The sequence below is a fragment of the Carcharhinus amblyrhynchos genome, chromosome 32 (assembly GCF_965287045.1).
Source record: "Carcharhinus amblyrhynchos chromosome 32, sCarAmb.v2.hapA, whole genome shotgun sequence".
Lineage (NCBI taxonomy): Eukaryota > Metazoa > Chordata > Chondrichthyes > Carcharhiniformes > Carcharhinidae > Carcharhinus > Carcharhinus amblyrhynchos.
This window is the reverse complement of record NC_137355.1, coordinates 10,741,192-10,760,885: the sequence shown is the minus strand read 5'-3', so window position 1 is coordinate 10,760,885 and position 19,694 is coordinate 10,741,192. Positions and strand designations below refer to the sequence as shown.

Below are 19,694 nucleotides of genomic sequence, written 5' to 3'. Positions count from 1 at the left end.
AAAGCCGAAATGTCCGGAATCTATAATAATGAGGCCTCTTCGGCACGGTATGATTCTGTGATTCTATAATAATACTCAGTTTTTGATTGGTCATGGAATGTCGCTGGGCTAGTAATCCAAAAGGTCTGGGCTCTGGGTACAAGGGTTCAAATCCCACCGTGGCAGCTGATGGAATTTTTAATCCATTAACAAATCTGGAATTAATCTCAATAATGGCAAGCGTGAAACATACATAGAATCCCTAGACTGCAGAAGAAGGCCATTGAACCTGCACCGACAACAATCCAACGCAGTTCCCATCACCGCAGCCCCATATGTTTACCCTGCTAATCCCCCGACACTAAGGGGTAATTTAACATGGCCAACCAACCTAACCTGCACATCTTTGGACATTAAGGGGCAATTTAACATGGCCAATCCACTTAACCTGCATATCTTTGGACACTAAGTGGCAATTTAACATGGCCAATCCACCTAACCTGCTCATCTTTGGACATTAAGGGGCAATTTAGCATGGCCAATCTACCTAACCTGCACTTCTTTGGACACTAAGTGGCAATTTAACATGGCCAATCCACCTAACCTGCTCATCTTTGGACATTAAGGGGCAATTTAACATGGCCAATCCACCTAACCCAAAAATCTTTGGACTGTTGGAGAAAAGCAGGCACCTGACGGAAACCCACACAGACACAGGGAGAATGTGCAAATTCCACACAGATAGTGACCCGAGGCCGGAATTGAACCTAGGTCCCTGGCGCTAAGTCAGGCACCCGAAAGCCCAGTCCTTAATGGAGAAGTGATTAAAATAGTGGGTGTACATTTTTTTAACTCATTCGTGGGACATGGGCATCACTGGCTATCCAGCATTTATTGCCCATCCCTAGTTGCCCTTGGAGGACAGTTGAGAGTGAACCACATTGCTGTTGCTCTGCAATCACATGTTGGCCAGACCGGGTAAGGACCGTAGACTTCCTTCCTTAAAGAACATGAGTGGACCAGATGGGTTTTTCTGACAATCATTTCATAGTCATCAGTAGATTCTTAATTCCAGATTTTTTTTATTGAATTCAAATTCCGTCATCTGCCATGGCGGGATTCGAACCTGGGTGCCCAGAACATTAGTTGAGTTTCTGGATTAATAGTCTAGCGATAATACCCTAGGCCATCACCTCCCTTAATTCAGAGTCCTAAAGCTTTAATAAATTCATCTCAAAATCACTCTGCGACTTTGTCTGGCTACTCAAGAGAAATGGTAGTTATTAAGTGCAACAAGAAAGATATCGTTACAGCCCAATAACACAGACAATTTTGTATTCAATGCTGGAGAGGAATCAGGAAGCAGCTCTTTCACATCAAGGATTGTTGAAATCCAAACGTTCGTCAACTGAAGCTTTTAAGACAAAGATTTCAGTTAGATAAGGGACATAAACACTGCCTAACAATTATACCATGTGTTAACTTATTTTACATGCTGTGATGATATGTAGCAAACCATTTTAGACATTTAGCTGCGATCAGTATATTTAAGTTTTTAAAGTTTATTAGTGTTACAAGCAGGCATACATTAACACTGCAGTGAAGTTACTGTGAAAATCCTCTAGTCGCCACCCCTGTTCGGGTACACTGAGGGAGAACTTAGCACAGCCAATGCACCTAACCAGCACGTCTTTTGGACTGTGGGAGGAAACCGGAGCACCTGGAGGAAACCCACGCAGACACGGGGAGAATGTGCAGACTCCGCATAGACAGTGAACCAAAGCAAAAAATCTATCTACCTGTGTGTTTAAGTCACAGGCAGATAGACTTTTGACCTATAAGGGAATTAAGGGTTATGGGGAGAAAGCGGGTAAGTGGAACTGATCCACTTCAGATCAGCCATGATCTTATTGAATGGCGGGGCAGGCTCGAAGGGCTAGATGGCCTACTCCTGCTCCTATTTCTTATGTTTAAGCTGGGAATTGAACCCGAGTCCCTGGCGTTATGAGGCAGCAGTGCTAACAACTGTGCCACCCTATGGTGTTAATTGATATGCACAATGATCCACTATCATAACCATTATGATGGCTACAAAGGCCATGGGGATCATTAATAGTACGAACTGCCTTATTGAATGAGTGAAGGCTCACCCATTGGGAACAGTCAGTGGGGCTTTTTAAAACTGTTACTCTACCCGGACCATGGTTGTAGATTCCAATGTGGACACCACCTGACTATAAAAAGCAGTTAGAATCATAGAAGCCCTACAGTGCAGAAAGAGGCCATTTGGCCCATCAAGTCTGCACCGACCACAATCCTACCCAGCCCTATATCTTAACCCCACAGATTTACCATGTTAATCCCCCTGACACTAGGGTCAATTTTGATCATGGCCAACCCACCTAACCCGCACATCTTTTGGACTGTGGAAGGAAACCGGAGCATCCAGAGGAAACCCACACAGACACGGGGAGAACTTGCAGACTCCACACAGACAGTGATCCGGAATTGAACCCAGGTCCCTGACGCTCTGAGGCAGCACTGCTAACCACTGTACCACCTTTTCCTTTAGTGCACAATAAACGGTGTTTGTGATGGGAAACTGGCATGAGGCTAAATTATTAAAACAACATAAAATATTTTGTTTTCAGTTCTGGAGTGAAATCAGGATGTAGCTATTTCACAGCCAGGGTTGCTGAAATCTAGATGTTGCTCAAATGAAACTTTCAAGACTGAGATTTCAGTTAGATCGGGGCATAAAGGAACTATGGAGCAAAGGACGATGAAGGGAGTTGAAGTGAGCAGTGGTCATCTTATGCAGGGTTGGCACAGTGGTTAGCACTGCTGCCTCACTGCGTCAGGGACCCGGGTTCAATTCCTGGCTTGGGTGACTGCCTGTGCTGAGTTTACACATTCTCCTGTGTCTACATGTGTTTCCTCCGGATGCTCTGGCTTCCTCCCACACTTCAAAGATGTGCAGGTTAAGTGGATTGGCCATGCTAAATTGCCCGTTAGTGTCCAAAGATGTGTAGGTTAGATGGATTGGCCATGCTAAATTGCCCGTTAGTGTCCAAAGATGTGCAGGTTAGATGGATTGGCCATGCTAAGTTGCCCCTCAGTGTCCAAGGATGTGCAGGTTGGAGGGGATTGGTCAAGCCAAAGTGCTCATTAGTGTCCCAAGAGAGGCAGTTTGGTGGATTGGCCACACTAAATTGCCCCTTATTGTCCAAGGATGTGCAGGTTGTGTAGATTGGCCATGGTAAATTGCTCCCATTTGTGTCCAAGGATATGCAGGTTGGATGGATTGGCCATGCTAAATTGCCCCTGCTTTGCAGGTTTTTTTAAGGCCAGTATCCATTATGCAAGCCACATACAAGCAAATGCTGAGATGTGGGTGCACAAAGGGAAAGACACTTAGGCGGCATGGTGGTTAGTGCTGCTGCCTCACAGGGTCCGGGTTCAATCCTTGCTTGGGTCACTGTCCGTGTGGAGTCTGCATTCTTCCCATGCCTGTATGAGTTTCCACCGGGTGCTCTGGTTTCCTCCCACAGTCCGAAAGGTATGCTGGTTAGGTGCATTGGCCATGCTAAATTCTCCCTCAGCGTACCCAAACAGGCGCCGGAGTGTGGCAACTAGGGGATTTTCACAATAACCTCATTGCAGTTAATGTAAGCCTATTTGTGACACTAATAAACAAACTTCAAGGATGAAAATGCTCTGACGAAGGGTCATCTAGACTCAAAACGTTGACTCTATCCTCTTTCCACAGATGCTTGCAGACCTGTTGAGATTTTCCAGCATGTTATGTTTTTAGAATCATAGAATCCTACAGGGCTGAAGGAGCCATTCAGACCATGGATCCACACCAACCACAATCAAACCTAAGTCCCCCTGACAATAAGCAGCAATTTCGCATGGCCAATCTACTTAACTTGCACATCTTTGGACACCAAGGTGCAATTTAGCATGGCCAATCCACCTAGTCTGCACATCTTTGGACACTAAGGTGCAATTTAGCATGGCCAATCCACCTAACCTGCACATCTTTGGGCTTCTGTTTCAGGTTTCCAGCATTCACAGTATTTTGCTTTTAACTTTCAGATTAAAATTAGATGGACCTGTTCAGAATTCTGGGAAAGTATGGAATCAATAATGGCATGGGTGCAATTGCTTGCATTGCAGGTCTTCCTCAGGGCAGCAAGCCACAATGTGGATGCACAAGCAGAGAGAGACAAGCTCTCCATTGAGAACCTGAGACAGGCCCCGCCCCCAGGCTGTCAATCACATAGGGTGCTGACGTCATGGAACAAAGACAAATAAAGGAGTGAGAATTAAACCAGGCGGGTAAAATCATTTATTAGTGAAAGGGATTGTGGTGAGGCGGCCGCCTGCTGAAATAAATTTTTTCGCCGCTCTTTTGATTTATGGGGTTTGTCCGCCGTCCCCCCATGAGGCCCCGCGCGGCTATATAAGCGCGCGGCGGAGGCACCGCGGCCGCTGAAGGTTCTGGAAGGCGGACGGAGAGGAGCGGACGCAGAGTGTGGATGGAGCCGCCGCAAGCCGCAGCATAAACCCCTCCACAACCCGCAAGCGGCCTCTGTCTGCGGCCGGATGGTCAGGAGCTCCGTCGAACGGATACTCAACAGCCACTACTTCGGAAAAGAAAGAGACAAGAGCCCGGCTTCCGCCATGATAAATACCCAGGAGAGGTGAGGGCGAGGAGGGTTGTTGGGGGGGGGGGGGGGCGGCGAGGAGGGTTGTTGGGGGGGGGGGGGCAGGGAGGAGGGTTGTGGGGGGGGGGGGGGCAGGGAGGAGGGTTGTGGGGGGGGGGGGGCAGGGAGGAGGGTTGTGGGGGGGGGGGGGGCAGGGAGGAGGGTTGTGGGGGCAGGGAGGAGGGTTGTGGGGCGGGGGGCAGGGAGGAGGGTTGTGGGGCGGGGGGCAGGGAGGAGGGTTGTGGGGGGGGGGCAGGGAGGAGGGTTGTGGGGGGGGGCAGGGAGGAGGGTTGTTGGGGGGGGGGCAGGGAGGAGGGTTGTTGGGGGGGGGGCAGGGAGGAGGGATGTGTGGAGGGTAAGGTGGGCATGGAAAAGGGCAGTGCATTGAAGGGAGAGGGTAGGATGTGTACACTGGGAGGGGAATATTGGGAGAAGGTTGAGGGACATATTAGAATAAGGGCATTGTAAGGGGGAGGATGGGCATTAGGGGGACTTTACTGGACATTTTGACTAGAGGGGGAACTGGTGAGATGTTGGGGGTAAATTGTCATGACGCTGGATATCTGGATTGCAGAGGGAAGGACTGTAGAATTTTGTTTAGTTGGATTGTGGAGGTTGGTTGCCTGCTGGAGGCTTCCAGACAGTGGTGTGTTGAGGTGGGAGGGCAGTGGATAAGCTAGAACTATGGAGTGAGGGGTGGAATTTGAGCAAGGTTTGGCTGAGTCTGTCTTGGAATGTGACATTTGCTATACATTAGAATATGGTTTTTTTCAGATGTGGAATGACTTTTCATAAGGACATAGGTACACCAGCAGATGAAGGTTCTTTGGAGGGGATTAGGAAAATGAAGGAGATATGTCAGGGTGATCCAGAGGAGGCAAATTCAGGGTTGTCACTCAAAGCTTCAAGGTTGGAGAATGGCAAAGAAAATAAATTAGAGGAGCTTGAGGAAGTCCTTGTGGGAATTGTTGAAAATATAGAATCAATAAAGGCTTTTAAAAGGAAAATGGAGAATGCTTGAAAAGCATAGATGGATAATGGTTTGGGAAATGGGCTTTGATATGAGAATGTAAATGGCTGTTGCTTGTTCTAAAAAAAATTCTGGGGTGTTATTGTGACATTGTTGTATGTCATGTGATGTTTTGCTGTTGTATGCATCTAATGTGCACCCATGTATAGATGCCTCCCTGTATTGGTAGCACTTCCTGTTTTGTTTTTAACAGCAGAATATTTTAACCACTGATATTCTGTCAATAGTCCTTATTTGTGTGTTGTCTGTAATGAGTGATGGTCACAACCTCCATTTCTATGTAAATAAGGATGTAAGTGATTGAACTTTTGGATACTACTAGCTTCTATACAGAAATATTTTGGTGTTTTGTGCAATTGTTTGTGGGACCCACGATGAGTTTTTGAATGCTTCAGGTGTCACTTAAGTGAAATGTAATTTGCAGTGAATGAATTTGTATTGTTTTGGGCTATAGTTCTTTCAGGGTAGGGAATGCTAAAATGGAGCTATTTTGTTGGTCTGTTGGATGTTCTGAATCGTCTCATGGACTATGGAATAATTGTGTGTGGTAGTGCAGTCAATTGGCTGCTTTACAAAGAAAATTTACATGTTATTAACTTTGTAATCTTTAACAGAAAAGGATTGTGCTTATTTTGCTCAGTTGTGGATGTAATACTCAAAGGACTTAACAATTGAAAGAGTTCTTAAAGAATTCTCTTTTTAGTTTTACAAGTTAGTGTTTGATAGCCTGAGTGTTTGTAATACACGTCTCATCTGTTAAAGAAATGGTAGCTTGATATTTTGATGTATAACTTAAAAATGATCTCTTACAGAACTGAACCAGACTAAGGGAAGCTAGATCAGGTTAATGGCTGGCATCAGATTATTAGTTCACCTGTTTTCAAAAGCTGCAACAATAAATATGTAGCGGTCTTAGCATCAGTGAATACAAGCAAGAGTGACACTGCAAAGGAGTTGCATTGAGAGTCACAGGGATGTCACAATCCAGTAAAATGCAAGTGAAAATATTCAGTTACTGTCTTAAATCTAGTGTTCCTGCCCACGTTTCAGTCTCTATGTCCAAACATAGCGGAAACACTTTCAAATCCTCATTGCATCTTTCTGCCAGAGATGTAGCAAAAGTATGGTTTTTAAATAGGGATCCAGTTACATTAGCACATTCTGACCCAAATGACCTGTCCACGTAACCTGCTGATATAGTTTCCAAAACAGTGCTATTTGCACATTCTTGGTAAACTGATACCGTGGAATAAATTTCCTGGGGAGTTCACACAGTGATAAGTGCAACAGTTTGATATTGGAGCACTTTGAGCCATGAAAATGCAGTGGAATCCTTGAATGTGTTTTGCAAGTAATCAGATGTTTGACCTTGGAATAGTTCTGATTCAATGAACTTAGAATTACATGCCTTTGGAATTATTGACTAGAATATTCTAAAATAGTTTTGAACTGTACAGTGCTGTATTGATTTTTGCTGCTTATTAAGATGATACATTGTGTACATTAGTTTTGTGGAAACTGGATTGTCTCATTTAAGAAATTGATATACCTCCACTGAGGAAGGAAACCTCTGTAGTTCTATAGGGTGTTAAAAGAAACTGCAGTGCATTACAACTGATTTCACCATTGAAATACCTTGGGCACAGTTATGATATAAAAAGTCAGCTGATCTGATATAAGTTCACTGAGAATAAATGTGACTTTTGAGATGGTGAGAAGCTGCTGATCGGTATTTTGCATATTCCTATTTGTGATCATGCTGATCATCAGCTTTTGATGTCAAATTGTAGCCAGTTTCTCAAAATAGTGCAACCCAGGAATGCAGTGAACACACTTCTCGCCCACAGTCTGAATGGGTTTGAAACTATCTTGAATTACATTCTCAGACAAGTTGAGAAAAGCAGTATGGCATTTGTGACTTCACAGTTCATTAGCCTGCTGCTGTAAATTCCCACTTCAGGAACACTGGACTTCTAGAATTGTGTAGTTGTTTCAAGGCATTTGTTCCACATTTGAATTCAGAGGAAGGATGCAACTTGATCATGTGCAAATTTGAGAAATGGTAGTAATGGAATAATCCCCCTTCCCAGTGTGTACAATTACTTGCAGCATAAATCCACATTGTAGTCACTTTATAGTCTGTTCAAGCAAACCTATTGGGTTGTGGTGTTTCAGGGCTATCACTATACAAATGAGCAAGGCATCCATTTGAGGATGATTACACTGAGCTGTAATCTCTTATTCTGTCACCTTTTTTGTATCCGGTCTGCTTTAAGAGACAGTTGCAAACAGCACTGAAGGGATACACTAAGCAGTGAAGTACGATTGCATTCCAGTCAGCTGTTTTGTTAATGTTCAGATTTGTTTGGCAGCTGATGGACAGGAAATGAACCTATGGGTTTTAGACGTCTGAACTGACTTGCGACATGATGTAGACAGACTAAATGGAGTGGTTGGGGAGGAGATGACAGGAAGTTTTTTAATCAGTTGGGTAACAGAAAGGGTAAACATTGCAAGGGTGAAATTTTCAATATTAAAACCAAAAAGTTTGGTTTATCTAAGTTTGTATCCTTCCTATTTTTCATTCTTGACCTCCTTCCTGGGGGAGTATCTGTGGTGCAAGTTTCAAATTGCTGAGAACAGTGACAGTTTTTCCTTAAATCATATGATGCTTTAGGTTTAGAACATTTTAAAGATTACCATCTCTAAACTAACTTTGTTCCTGGGATTGCCTATAGCATTGACCTGCTGAATGACATCGATCTCAAAGACCTGCTTTATCTCTGGGCAATGGAAGTTACTGGGTAGCATTTAAGATGGCTCATACTTTGCCCTTACGTCAAATGATGGGTGAATGATAGAAAGATGTTGAAGTTGGATGTCTCATAGGCAACAAAGTTATCAACAACTTGCCTTTACCTATTTATTCAACCTCAGCTTGAGCATAGAAATCTCAGGTTGACAATGCAGCATAGTACTGTACTGTCAATGGGGGGAATGGGGAGGTGTAAAAGTTCCAGTAATGTCAGTGAAGGAACAACATGTTTCCAAGTCACAGTAATTTGAATAAGGAGTGGGAGCTGATGGTGTACCCACACCCTGTTGTGCTTGTCTTTCTAGATGGTAGATGTCACAGGTTCGGAAGATATTCAAAGCCATGGCAGTGCATGCTGTCAGATACACACTACAGCCATGTTGCAGTGGTGGTGGAGGAATGAATTTTAAGGTGCACTTGAGAGGCACAGATATTACTTGTCTCCTTATCAACCCAAGATTGCATGCACCCAAGCAGAGGAATTGGGAATGGAGCAGAATGCTGCAATCAGCAAACATTGCTATTTCTTTCCTGCTCATTGCAGATTGCTTATTGAAGCAACTGAAATGTTTATGCCAGAACACTTCCCTCGGATAGAACAACCACTGCCACCTCACTTTGCACTAGGTATGACTTCAGTTGGTGCAAAGCTTACTCATGTATCTTAATCTTTCACCCAGTGCTCTGACATCTGAGATTATTACTGGCTTCTTGTAGCACATGGGATCTTGCTGCACAGAACTAAAACATTGTGGCTTTTTCATTTCTGTACAAACGATGTTCCTGTTGTGGTTGTCCATGTTTGTGGCAATAACACTTGCACCCTGTACCCCATACAGTAGCTTTGTCAACTCTTGTGTTTTGAGAGAAATGTAAATTGTTTCATCAAGTTAAGAACTCTAGATTTCTGTTTTTATGTGGGAGTATCTTCCATCAACTGTTGCAATGTTTGAGCCTGCCTTGCTACAGATGTTGCCTTTGGTTTTTTTGTAGATTGTTAATTAGATCCCCTGTGTGCCTATTCTCTGAACCTTCTCTACTCAAAGCTTGCCTTGGTAACCTTTTTGTCTGCCACTGTGGAACTTGTGGAGTGACTTTGTAGTTTAAAGACATGATTTAAGTGTTAAAGTTTAAAGTGTATGTCTAAATATTCATACCAGTTATGGAGTGTAATTGCAGGTGCATATAAAGGATCCCATGGTAATTTTCCAGCAGCGGAGCTGGGAGTTCCTGTGTTCTGTCGGGAAAAAATTGTAACTGATCATTATTTGTGTTTGTTGAAATTTATTGGTGTTCGCTCAGTGGTATTCTCTCTCCTTTCAGAAGTATTTTGACATGTCTTGAAGACATGAAATGTGTACTATAAATTCCCTCTGACCTGTATTTGGTTATTCCGTGCCAGTTTTGGATTTTTTTACCTGAGTCAATCTAACAGCCATTTGGTAGTGATCAGGAGAGATACCTGCTATGTGTCCTCTTTTTACTCCCCTTCCTGTCCCAGTCCAGTTTGCCCTAAGATGTTTTCAGTTGAAAAAATGTTTAACTTTCAAGTTGAGTCATGAGTTATTTATAGCTTATGATGCAAGCATGTAGTTCTGTTTTGTGGGTGAACCTGGTATTTGGGTAGCTATGAGATTGTTTATCCATATGGTCTGGCACAGATGTTGACATCAGGTGCATTTCTGCATGGTTACAAACTATTTTTAAATGCAGTAAGCATTGGGGATAATGTCATATAATCAGCTGGTTGTCTGGTACATGTTTTGGCCAGTAACTGTTAGTAGTTTTGTTACAGTAGTGAGCTCTGTTTTGCCCTTCGAGGTGCTAAAAATTGATTGGATTCAGTCAACTTATTCTGCATTTCTTTTGAAAACTTTATGCTTTTATAGTGACTGTGAAAATGTCTGAGGTGATTCTGGGGGGATATAAAAAGTATTTAGGTTGGGTGCCCATGCTTGCATCTTCCACAGATGCAAGTAATGCAGAAAACCTAAATCGGTCAATCTATCTGCTCATATGCATTGCAAAATAGTCTTGGCTATTTATTTTTGGTTCTGTTCTGAATTGATAGTGAGAAGTCTGTCTACCAAATATTTATTTTAATCTTGGAATTTTGTGTAGTGTAATGATGCCACAAAGAAAATTGATGTTAAGCTAGATATGGGGAAATAGTGTCATCTGATTCCATTTAAATTAGTACATTCAAAAGAATATTAATTTGCACCTCAGTTTATTCAGCAGTTGCTGGATATAATAGGATACGTTTGTGTCAAGGTGATAGTCTGAATGTATTAGGTGCAGTGAACACTTCATAGCAGCAGTCAGTGGATGGGATCAGGAACGTCTGTGCAGCCAAGGGCAATAATTCAATTATAACATGCTTATCAAACTGATTTTCAGACTTTGAAGTATAGTTTGAGATCCTTACGGCATTTAAATCATAAATAATTTGTGGCTAATGCTACTTACAAACAAGTATTTATCTTCCACAGATATCCCAAACTTGAGTGTAATCAGTTAAATAGGCAGTGGCCATTTTGTATACAGTATTATCCTGACACTGAGATGAGTGCAGTACTCGTATTGTTTTTGCTGTTTGGGTGTGCAACTAATTGTTGTGACCTCCAATTAATTTTAATTGTTAATTACTCAGTGGAAGCTCATCTTGTCCATTGTTAAAACCCAGCACTTTAAAAATAAATTTGACTGTCAGATTTTTTGATTTGCTTACTCAATCCAGGAGCTGGGGTTTAAAAGTTATGGATGTAGAAAGAAAGGCTATTTGGATATATTTTATTTTAGATGTGACAGATTTTCAGTGGCAGCTTTAATATTAACAAAGTAGAATTTCTATTGGTAAGAAGGTGGCATAAGCTGGAAGGTACATCTTAATGTTACTAGCTGTGTCTTTGAATTTTTTATTTCCCCAAGTTCTAACATTTTGATTTTTTTATTTACAGTAGTATTCCTCCTTTGAGTGGTACATCTCAGCAACAGTACTGCAGGCACCTCAGTCCAGGGCCTCTGTGGTGCTCCTGATGCCCCTCACCCATCAGTGAAGATCCCGGGTGGGCGAGGGAATGGAAGGGATCACACTCTTACAGCTCTCTTACACACAGTAAGCATATTTATTTTCTTATCTTGTACAGAGGCAGTATCTGAATAGTGCTGATAATGGGCACAGAGGAGTGGTCAGAGCTAGGAGCACTTATCTGATGGTTCTGGCCATTCCTATAGAACTAAAGCGAGCTATAGTGTATAACAAGCAGGATGAATTCCAAAATAGTAATGGTGCATGCAAAAAAATTGGCTTCAGCTTGTGTACAATTTAAAGTTGCATCATTATTAATCATGTGGTAAATCCTATGCATTTAAGCCAAGTTCATGCAAGTGCAGAATTCATGGCCGGTTATAGTTTCACTGAGATGTTGGGGGAGTTGCGAAAGAGGACACAAAGTCCAGCTGCTCTAATGGAATCTTGCCTGCCTTCCCAAATTTTCTACGGAAGTAAGTCCGGGAGCGTGTTTAAAGTTATCGAATTTTTGAGTGCATCCAATTACATGGGAAGAGGCATGAAGCTTAAAGCAATCTGTTCAAACCAGTTAATGTATGTTTGTTTACTTCCAACTTGATGTGGGTTCCCTCCAGGTGCTCCTGTTTCCTCCCACAGTTCAAAGACTTACCAGTTAAGGGGATTGACCATGTTAGTTTGCTCTGTGTCCAAAGATGTGTTGGTTAGGGGGATTAGTGGTGTTATGGGATAGGGCAGGGGAGGAATCTTAATGTTGTTCTTAGGCTAACAGGTTTATTTTTCTGTTTGGTGTGGCAGGGCAGGATTGCAATGTATAGCTGGAGAAGCTCAAGGGATATGGAGGGGGGAAGGTGGGAATCGAGATATTGAATTTAATCAGCTATGATCAAAATGAATGGTGGAGCAGGCTCGAAAGACCAAATGGCCACCTCCTATTTCTATTTTCAATGTACAGGAAGATGCTGAAAGTTTTCCCAGTTTTAGAAAGCTTTCTTAAAATTATTTTGTAAATATTTCTGAATTTTGTTACACAAGTCTTGCTGCAGTGTTCTTTTTGGATGCACGTGTTAAGGATGCATTTTTTCAAATAGAAAAGGCTGAAAACACTCAACATTTCCAGATATCAATAGAAAGGGAAGCAGAGTTAATGTTTCAGATCAGTCAGAACCTTTGAGACGGGTGGATTCAGCTACACAGCCAGGAGAAAACTTTGATTGCAGGGCTTTGATTAAATAACAAGTGATTGTGAAAGGAGTTGATATTGAGACAAATATTAAGCCAATAAATGGGGAGGAAATGGTTACTGTTTAAAAAAAAAAGCAGAAGTGTGGGAGACCTTACCAACAAAGCCGCCAGCAGTCCAAGAATGTGCTAAAGGGAAGGTGGCGCAAGCCCAGTCAGATTTCCACTTCTCCATTCCCAGTGATTCTGGTGCAGCCATCCTTCATGATCAGTATCTGTAATCCAAGAGAAACTGGAAATGGTGGATCAAAAATCTAAGATTTCAAGGTTTAAGATCTAAAGTTGAAGTACTTTATAAATGTGAAGTGTTGCCAGCCTGTGATAAGGACCTGAACAGAGCAGCAGTGCAAATTTTGAAGCTGCCACTACTTTCCAGTCTTTTTTCTTCACTTAGTTAGTTGTTTAGTTACCCTTCCCACTTCTGCCTGCATCAGTGTCCCAGACATGCTGAACACTGGCCAGTGAGTGATTTCTGAAGTTAGAATGTACACGCAGGGCTCATTGTGAACCCTTAGCTGTTTGGGTGGTGGGGTGTGTGCCAAGCAGCCAAATGAGTGTGGGGCTGTCCTGGCAGAGTCTGCTTTTGGGTCACCACTGTTCCTGCAGCAAGGCAGGTAGCTAGCTGATGGTCCCTAACACTAGTCCTGCTGGGAATAGCAATCTACAGTTTAGGAACTTCTGGATTCAGCTCAAATTGCACTAGATCCAATTTTGACAATTCCTTACAAACAAGCTATACTCTTTTGCACTTTGTCAAGGTTCCTGCAAACAGACTGACCTTTATGTTACCCATTGGAAACTAATTTTCTGTTTTGTTGCTGAGTTTTGTTTTGGAAGTGCTATTTGAAGGTTCTTTGGCTGCTCAGATAGTAAACACATTACACAGTCTGCTAAAGTTGCGGATTTAATTCCTGATCCATTCTGCACTAGTAGCTTGGAAAATGGCTGGGTTTTATTGTGCAACATGCTTGGCCAGTTCTGATTTCTGCTGGTACATAAGGAATGGAAAGCTTGCACCCATGCTTTTCACCATCCTATTTGGTGGTTGATGTCCCCTTGATTGTTCAGTTAGATTTGCTTTCACAAGTCACAAATGAAGGGTGACAATTGGATGAATCCCAGAGAAGTGATGCTCTGCTCTAACTTTCTCCTTGTGTTGGTCTGGCTATACCACACTAGGAATGGCAGATTTTGATAGTTTTGTGATTGCATCAGTGTGGCAGAATTGAGTCTGGAGAGCAGTGTTATCTCACTGAAACAAGGAGGATGACTGCTTTTCCATACAAAGAGGGAGAGCAGTGTCATGAGGGTGGTGGGCTAGAAGAGTAGCAATGTATACTGGAAAGGAAGGAAAAGCTGCTATGGACTGAGAAAGGAGGGCTGATAGTTCATCAGGTTTGCTAGCAGCATACTTGCACATCTGAAGTTAGGTAAGGATGTATTCAGTTTACAACTCTGAAAGGCTAAAGGGTTTCTCTATGATCCGTGATCATTGTGATTAAACAATTCTGTTCAGGATATTTCTCATGGTGAATTGCAGAGATTGCTAGTTAAACCATGGCAAGATTACCTTTTTACAATTGGCACCTTTCTCCTTTCGTAGGATGAGAAGCTAACTGTAACGCAAGAGCTACCGGTGAATGGAAAGCAACATATCATCCATTTTCAGTACAACTTGACAGACTCCAAGACCTCCAAATGGGATGCAGTTTTCTCCAATAAGAGTCTCTTTGTGGAAATTCCCAATGGCGTTTTGGCAGAAGGAAGCAAAGAAGGGTGAGTTATGTGACACCTGTTGGCACATTATCCATGCTGTTTTAAAAATTCCATCAGCACCATTGCATCTTTCCATCCTGCTGCTCAGTGGAGACTGGGGAAGGGGTGGTCACCAGCTTAATTGTTAGTATTGAGACACAAACATAATTGCTGAGGGCAAGATCCATGTTGAATGGAGTATGCAACTTGGTTAGCATGGTAAAATGAGCTGGATGCAAATCTTCTGTGCAATACAGCAACTTTGGAAAACAGTTACTGTAGTATGCCTGAGGCTTTCTTGGTGATAAATATTCCAATGGCCACTAATATAATTACAGGCATTTTGTTTACTGTCCAGGTGAGTGATGTATGAACTTTTGTAATGCATTTACTTTACAGTAAAATTTGTGCAGATGGTACTAAAATAGTTTGCAAAGCAGGCAGTGAAGAGGATATAAAGATTTTACAGATGGTTATAAGTAGGGTAGGAAAATGGACCATAATTTGGATAAACATGAGATTATCCACGTTGGCAGAGAAAATAAGCAAATCATTACCTAAATGGAAATCAGATTGAAAATGCATCCAGACAGCAGGATCTGAGTGTCTATGTTCATGTCTAGTTTTGTGCTCAATTGAGAAGGGTTTGGAGGCAGTTCAGAGGAGGTTCACTGGGTTGATTATGGGGGTGAAGGGGTTGGTTTGGCTTTAAGGTCTGTATTGTTTGTTTACATGGACTGCTGCCTCATTCTTTAGCTCTCTCTAGTTCAATATAACTCGTGGGTTTGATTATATTAAGCTGCTGAATCACATTAATTCAAGTTTAATTAGGGATGGCATGGTTCCAACGATAATCCTTTGTCACTATGTCCAATTGACTTCTGTTATAAAGCTATATAAACTCGGAGTTTAGAAGGGCGAGAGGAGACCTGTTCAAGGTATATAACATTTTAAATGGGATTATAAATGTAGACCAAATATTTCCCAAGGGGCAATCTAGAACAAGAGGTCAGAGATAGAGAAACTACTTCATGCACAGGGCAGTGAATTTGTGGAACTTGCTACCCTGTAATATGGTGGAATTGTTATCGTGAATCATTAAACGGTTTCAAGAATAAGTTAGATACATTTCAAATAAAACAAAAGTGGGGGGAGGTGGATTTGAGACCAGGGAGAGATCAGCCATGATCTGATTGAATGGCGGAGCAGGCTTGAAGGGCTGAATTGTCTACTTCTGCTCCTGATTCCCCATGTTTATGCTGCATATATCCTGATGGATCCCAAAGTGCTGAGATTTGAGCTTCAGTTAAAATAGATCACTTTAGTAGTTCTGAAACATTCTTCATCTGGCTTCACACAGTGCAGTTACACAGGCTGCAATTAAATGTTCTCAGCAGCTGTTAGTGTTATTTAAGGTTCCATATTGCAGAATGTTTCTTCCTCATAGGTCTTGCTGCAATACCTTATTTGGTATTTCTCCTTTGTGGCTTCTTTTTCTCACGCCCAGACTTGCCTGCAGTTGCTAATCTGTAACTTCACTTGTTGGGTTCCACTCAGCTCTGCACAAAGCTATTCTCTGTATCAAAGTTAACCTTGTTTCTTTCTTGCTCTTGCCAACCCGCTGCACTTCCTTGTACAACTTTAACAAGTGAATTAATTTGTGGATATAGGGGAGTTATTGGTCCCGTAATTCAAGTGAAACTGGACTAGATGTGGACCTCTACGCTCTAAACACTGTAGAACTTATTTGAGTGAAGTTAATAACTTGGATCTTTATCACTATTTTCCTCACCTTCAAGATGGCACTGGTGCTATCAGTGTGGAAATGTTCAAACCTCTATCACCAAACTCAGGTAACCACTGGCTTGGAACATCCTTCCATCCATATTGTCGATTACTACTTTAAAATCTAACCCTGTAGCTTTTAAGTTCATTCTGGTATTGGCCTTAAATTTGGTTTGGCTTGAAGGTCCGTATTGCTTGCTTTACATGGGCTGCTGCCTCATTCTTTAGCTTTCACTAGTTCGATATAACCTGTGGGTTTGATTTATATTAAGCTGATGGATCACATTCAAGTTAAATTAGGGGTGGCATCATTCCAACAATAATCCTTTGTCACTACTGTGTCCAATTGACTTCTGTTATAAAGCTATATGGTTGTATGATTGCCTTTATATTGATCCTTTGATCTCTGAATGTAACTTGCAATGAGGGCAGAAATTTGAGGCTAGGCCAAGTTATTTGCCATTACTTTGAGCTCACTATTGTTTTAATATGGCAGGTTAACTGCGTTGTTAGAATTTGCTGAGGAGAAGATGAAGGTGGAGTATGTATTTGTCTGCTTCTACAAGAGCAGAGAGGATCGAGGTAAGAGCTGTTTGTAATCTCTCGTACTGGAATGTGATCAAGTTGTGGTTACAAGTAGTCAATAGTGAGCCCCCGAGTCTTTTAGTCCTGATAACTAAGAGTAGGCACATGTTCAACTACTTGTTCCTGTCTGCTGTCTGATTTTGTGGATCCAGTTGTATTAAGCCTGATACAAGTCACTGTTCATAGTCAAGTTGTCTTCCCAAAGATTGGGCTGACTTAATAAAATGGGTTGCTGAAATAGAAATCTTAAATTGATTCCAACTGCAACCTTCAGTTGAAAGAGAAAAATCTAGCCGAGGTACACTCCCCTGCTGCTCCAAATTGAAGCATTATATTCAAGAAAATCTCCTTTTTTAAAAACTTGAAATTTACATGGAGCCCCAAGTCTGCTTCCCTCTCTGAGCTGCTGCAGCACATCAGAAATTACACTAGAAGGAAATTTGGTGTTAACCCTGCCCTATAGTGTTATTGCAGTAAGAAGTCTGACAACACCAGGTTTAAGTCCAACCTTGTCAGACTTCTTACTGTGTTTACCCCAGTCTAATGCTGGCATCTCCACATGACTGTTATTTCCAGGGGTGGTTTGAAGTTGCATTTGCTGCTGTTTGTCAGTTGCAATGCGTTAGTCTCACTACACAGCTGAATAGGTAGAGACTAAACTGCAGAATCTGCTGTTTTGAACAAGGAGAGTGGCATTGATGTGCACAGCCAACAATTGCCTTCACTGTCTGCTATAAGGGCAGTATGGTGACACAGTAGTTAGCACTGCTGCCTCACAGCACCAGGGACCTAGGTTTGCTTCCTGTCTTGGGTCACTGTCTGTGTGGAGTTTGCACATTCTCCCCATGTCTGTATGAGTTTCCTCTAGGTGCCCTGGTTTCCTCCCACAGTCCATAAGATGTGCTGGTTTTAGGTGCATTGACCATGCTAAATTCTCCCTCAGTACACCCGGACAGGCACCTGAGTGTTGTGATTAGGGAATTTTCATTGCAGTGTTAATGTAAGCCTACTTGTGACTAAAACTATAAAAATCGAAACAGATGGTGGACAAAAATGAATTTTTGCAGCTACAGAAGTTACTGGAAGAGCTTCAGTTATAATTTTATTTACATTATTAATATAATCCCATATATTGTATGGAAAATGATGGGATACTGGATAATGAATGCAATTAGTGAATGAGGTATGGATTTACACTGCATATGCTAATATTGTGTTGAAATATTGTGCTGATACCGGAGTTGAGGGGATTGAGCTATGAGGAGAGACTGAATAAACTAGGCTTGTACTCGTTAGAGTTTAGAAGAATGAGGGGAGATCTCATTGAGACGTATAAGATGATGAATGGGATGGATAGGATAGAGGTGGAGAGACTCTTCCCGCTCAAAAAAGACAGTAGGACTAGGGGGCACAGCCTCAAGATAAAGGGGAGGCGGTTTAGAACGGAGTTGAGGAGGAACTTCTTCACTCAAAGGGTGGTGAATCTCTGGAATTCTCTGCCCGTTGAAGTGGTGGAGGCTGCCTCGCTAAATATTTTTAAGAAGCAGGTTGATGGGTTCTTGATAAGAGAGGGGATTAAGGGTTATGGGGAGAGGGCGGGAAAGTGGAACTGAGCCACGACAGATCAGCCATGATCGTACTGAATGGCGGGGCAGGCTCGAAGGGCTAGATGGCCTACTCCTGCTCCTATTTCTTGTGTTCTTATGTTCTTATGAAATGGCATTTCACAATGGAAAACCACTAGGCAAGAGTGGGTGCAGGTCAAGTGGCATTTAATAGTGCATGTGGAATTGGACATCACTATATGGTTGCATTTTCACAACACTACCAAGTGCACTGCCTGTCCATCTGACAAGTTCACCACCTAAACGCATGAGGCAAGGAGAATGAACTGAACCAAGAGGTGAAGAAAATCGACTGCTAAACAGGAAGTAGTGAGGATTGCATAGTTCATACGCAGGAGCAACAAAAGGGTACTGAATTTTGTAATGTCTCGACGTATAAACTGTTGGTTAATTGCTGCTCACGGATAGCTGGTGTGGATATTCTGTTTGTTCACTAATGTTGGATTGTTGTTTTTCCTTCAACAGCCTTGCTTCTGAGGACATTCAGCTTCATGGGCTTTGAGATTGTGAGACCAGGCCATCCCTCGGTTCCAGCTCGGCCTGATGTCCTATTCATGGTATACTCCATTGATCAGTCATTGTCTGAGGAGGAGTAGCCGCATCAAGGAACACTTTACTGTTTCCCACTTTTTATTGTAGCTCTTCTGGGAGAGGGTAGTCCTTAGAATAAATGCTGTGTAATGCCCATAGCTATGGCCTGTAAAAGGTGCAGATTTTTGTTGTATTTTGCATAAGCAAAATTTGATCATTTTGTCTAAATGTTCCAAGGCAGTCTGGGCTGAATTCAGCTTCTGGGATTTATACTGAGCAGGAATATTTGTCTTGAATTACAATTTGTCAAGTTTTTTTTGTCATTTGTTTCTTGAACCGTGTGACTGTTTGTCATTGCTGTTTACAGAAAATGTTGAAAGCCTGTGAATTCCTTTCACATACTGTGTTTTTAATGTATCTTCTAGAAAGCTGTTTAAAACAAATAAAGGTATTTCAAATTTACCTCCTTGCTGCTTTTGAATTGCTTTTGAAGATAAAAATGGTTTTCCTTAGCTTTACTGTGCTTGATTCTACACCGAGTTATAGAGCAGTTAAATTCCTGTGGGGAGTATATTGAAAACCATCACTGGCACTGTGCTTAGCA

At 42.2% G+C, this 19,694-nt stretch overlaps 1 protein-coding gene across 1 annotated transcript; it reads left to right on the top strand.

The window, feature by feature from the left end:
* Nucleotides 1-4,455: 4,455 nt before the first annotated feature.
* On the top strand, nucleotides 4,456-19,552 carry LOC145360635 (ornithine decarboxylase antizyme 2-like). The gene is given in 6 exon segments (XM_080215984.1): nucleotides 4,456-4,688; nucleotides 11,497-11,572; nucleotides 11,574-11,654; nucleotides 14,413-14,585; nucleotides 16,846-16,931; nucleotides 19,025-19,552. Coding segments are annotated over 6 exon segments (645 nt in total). The 5' UTR covers nucleotides 4,456-4,590; the 3' UTR covers nucleotides 19,156-19,552.
* The last annotated feature ends 142 nt before the right edge of the window (nucleotides 19,553-19,694 follow it).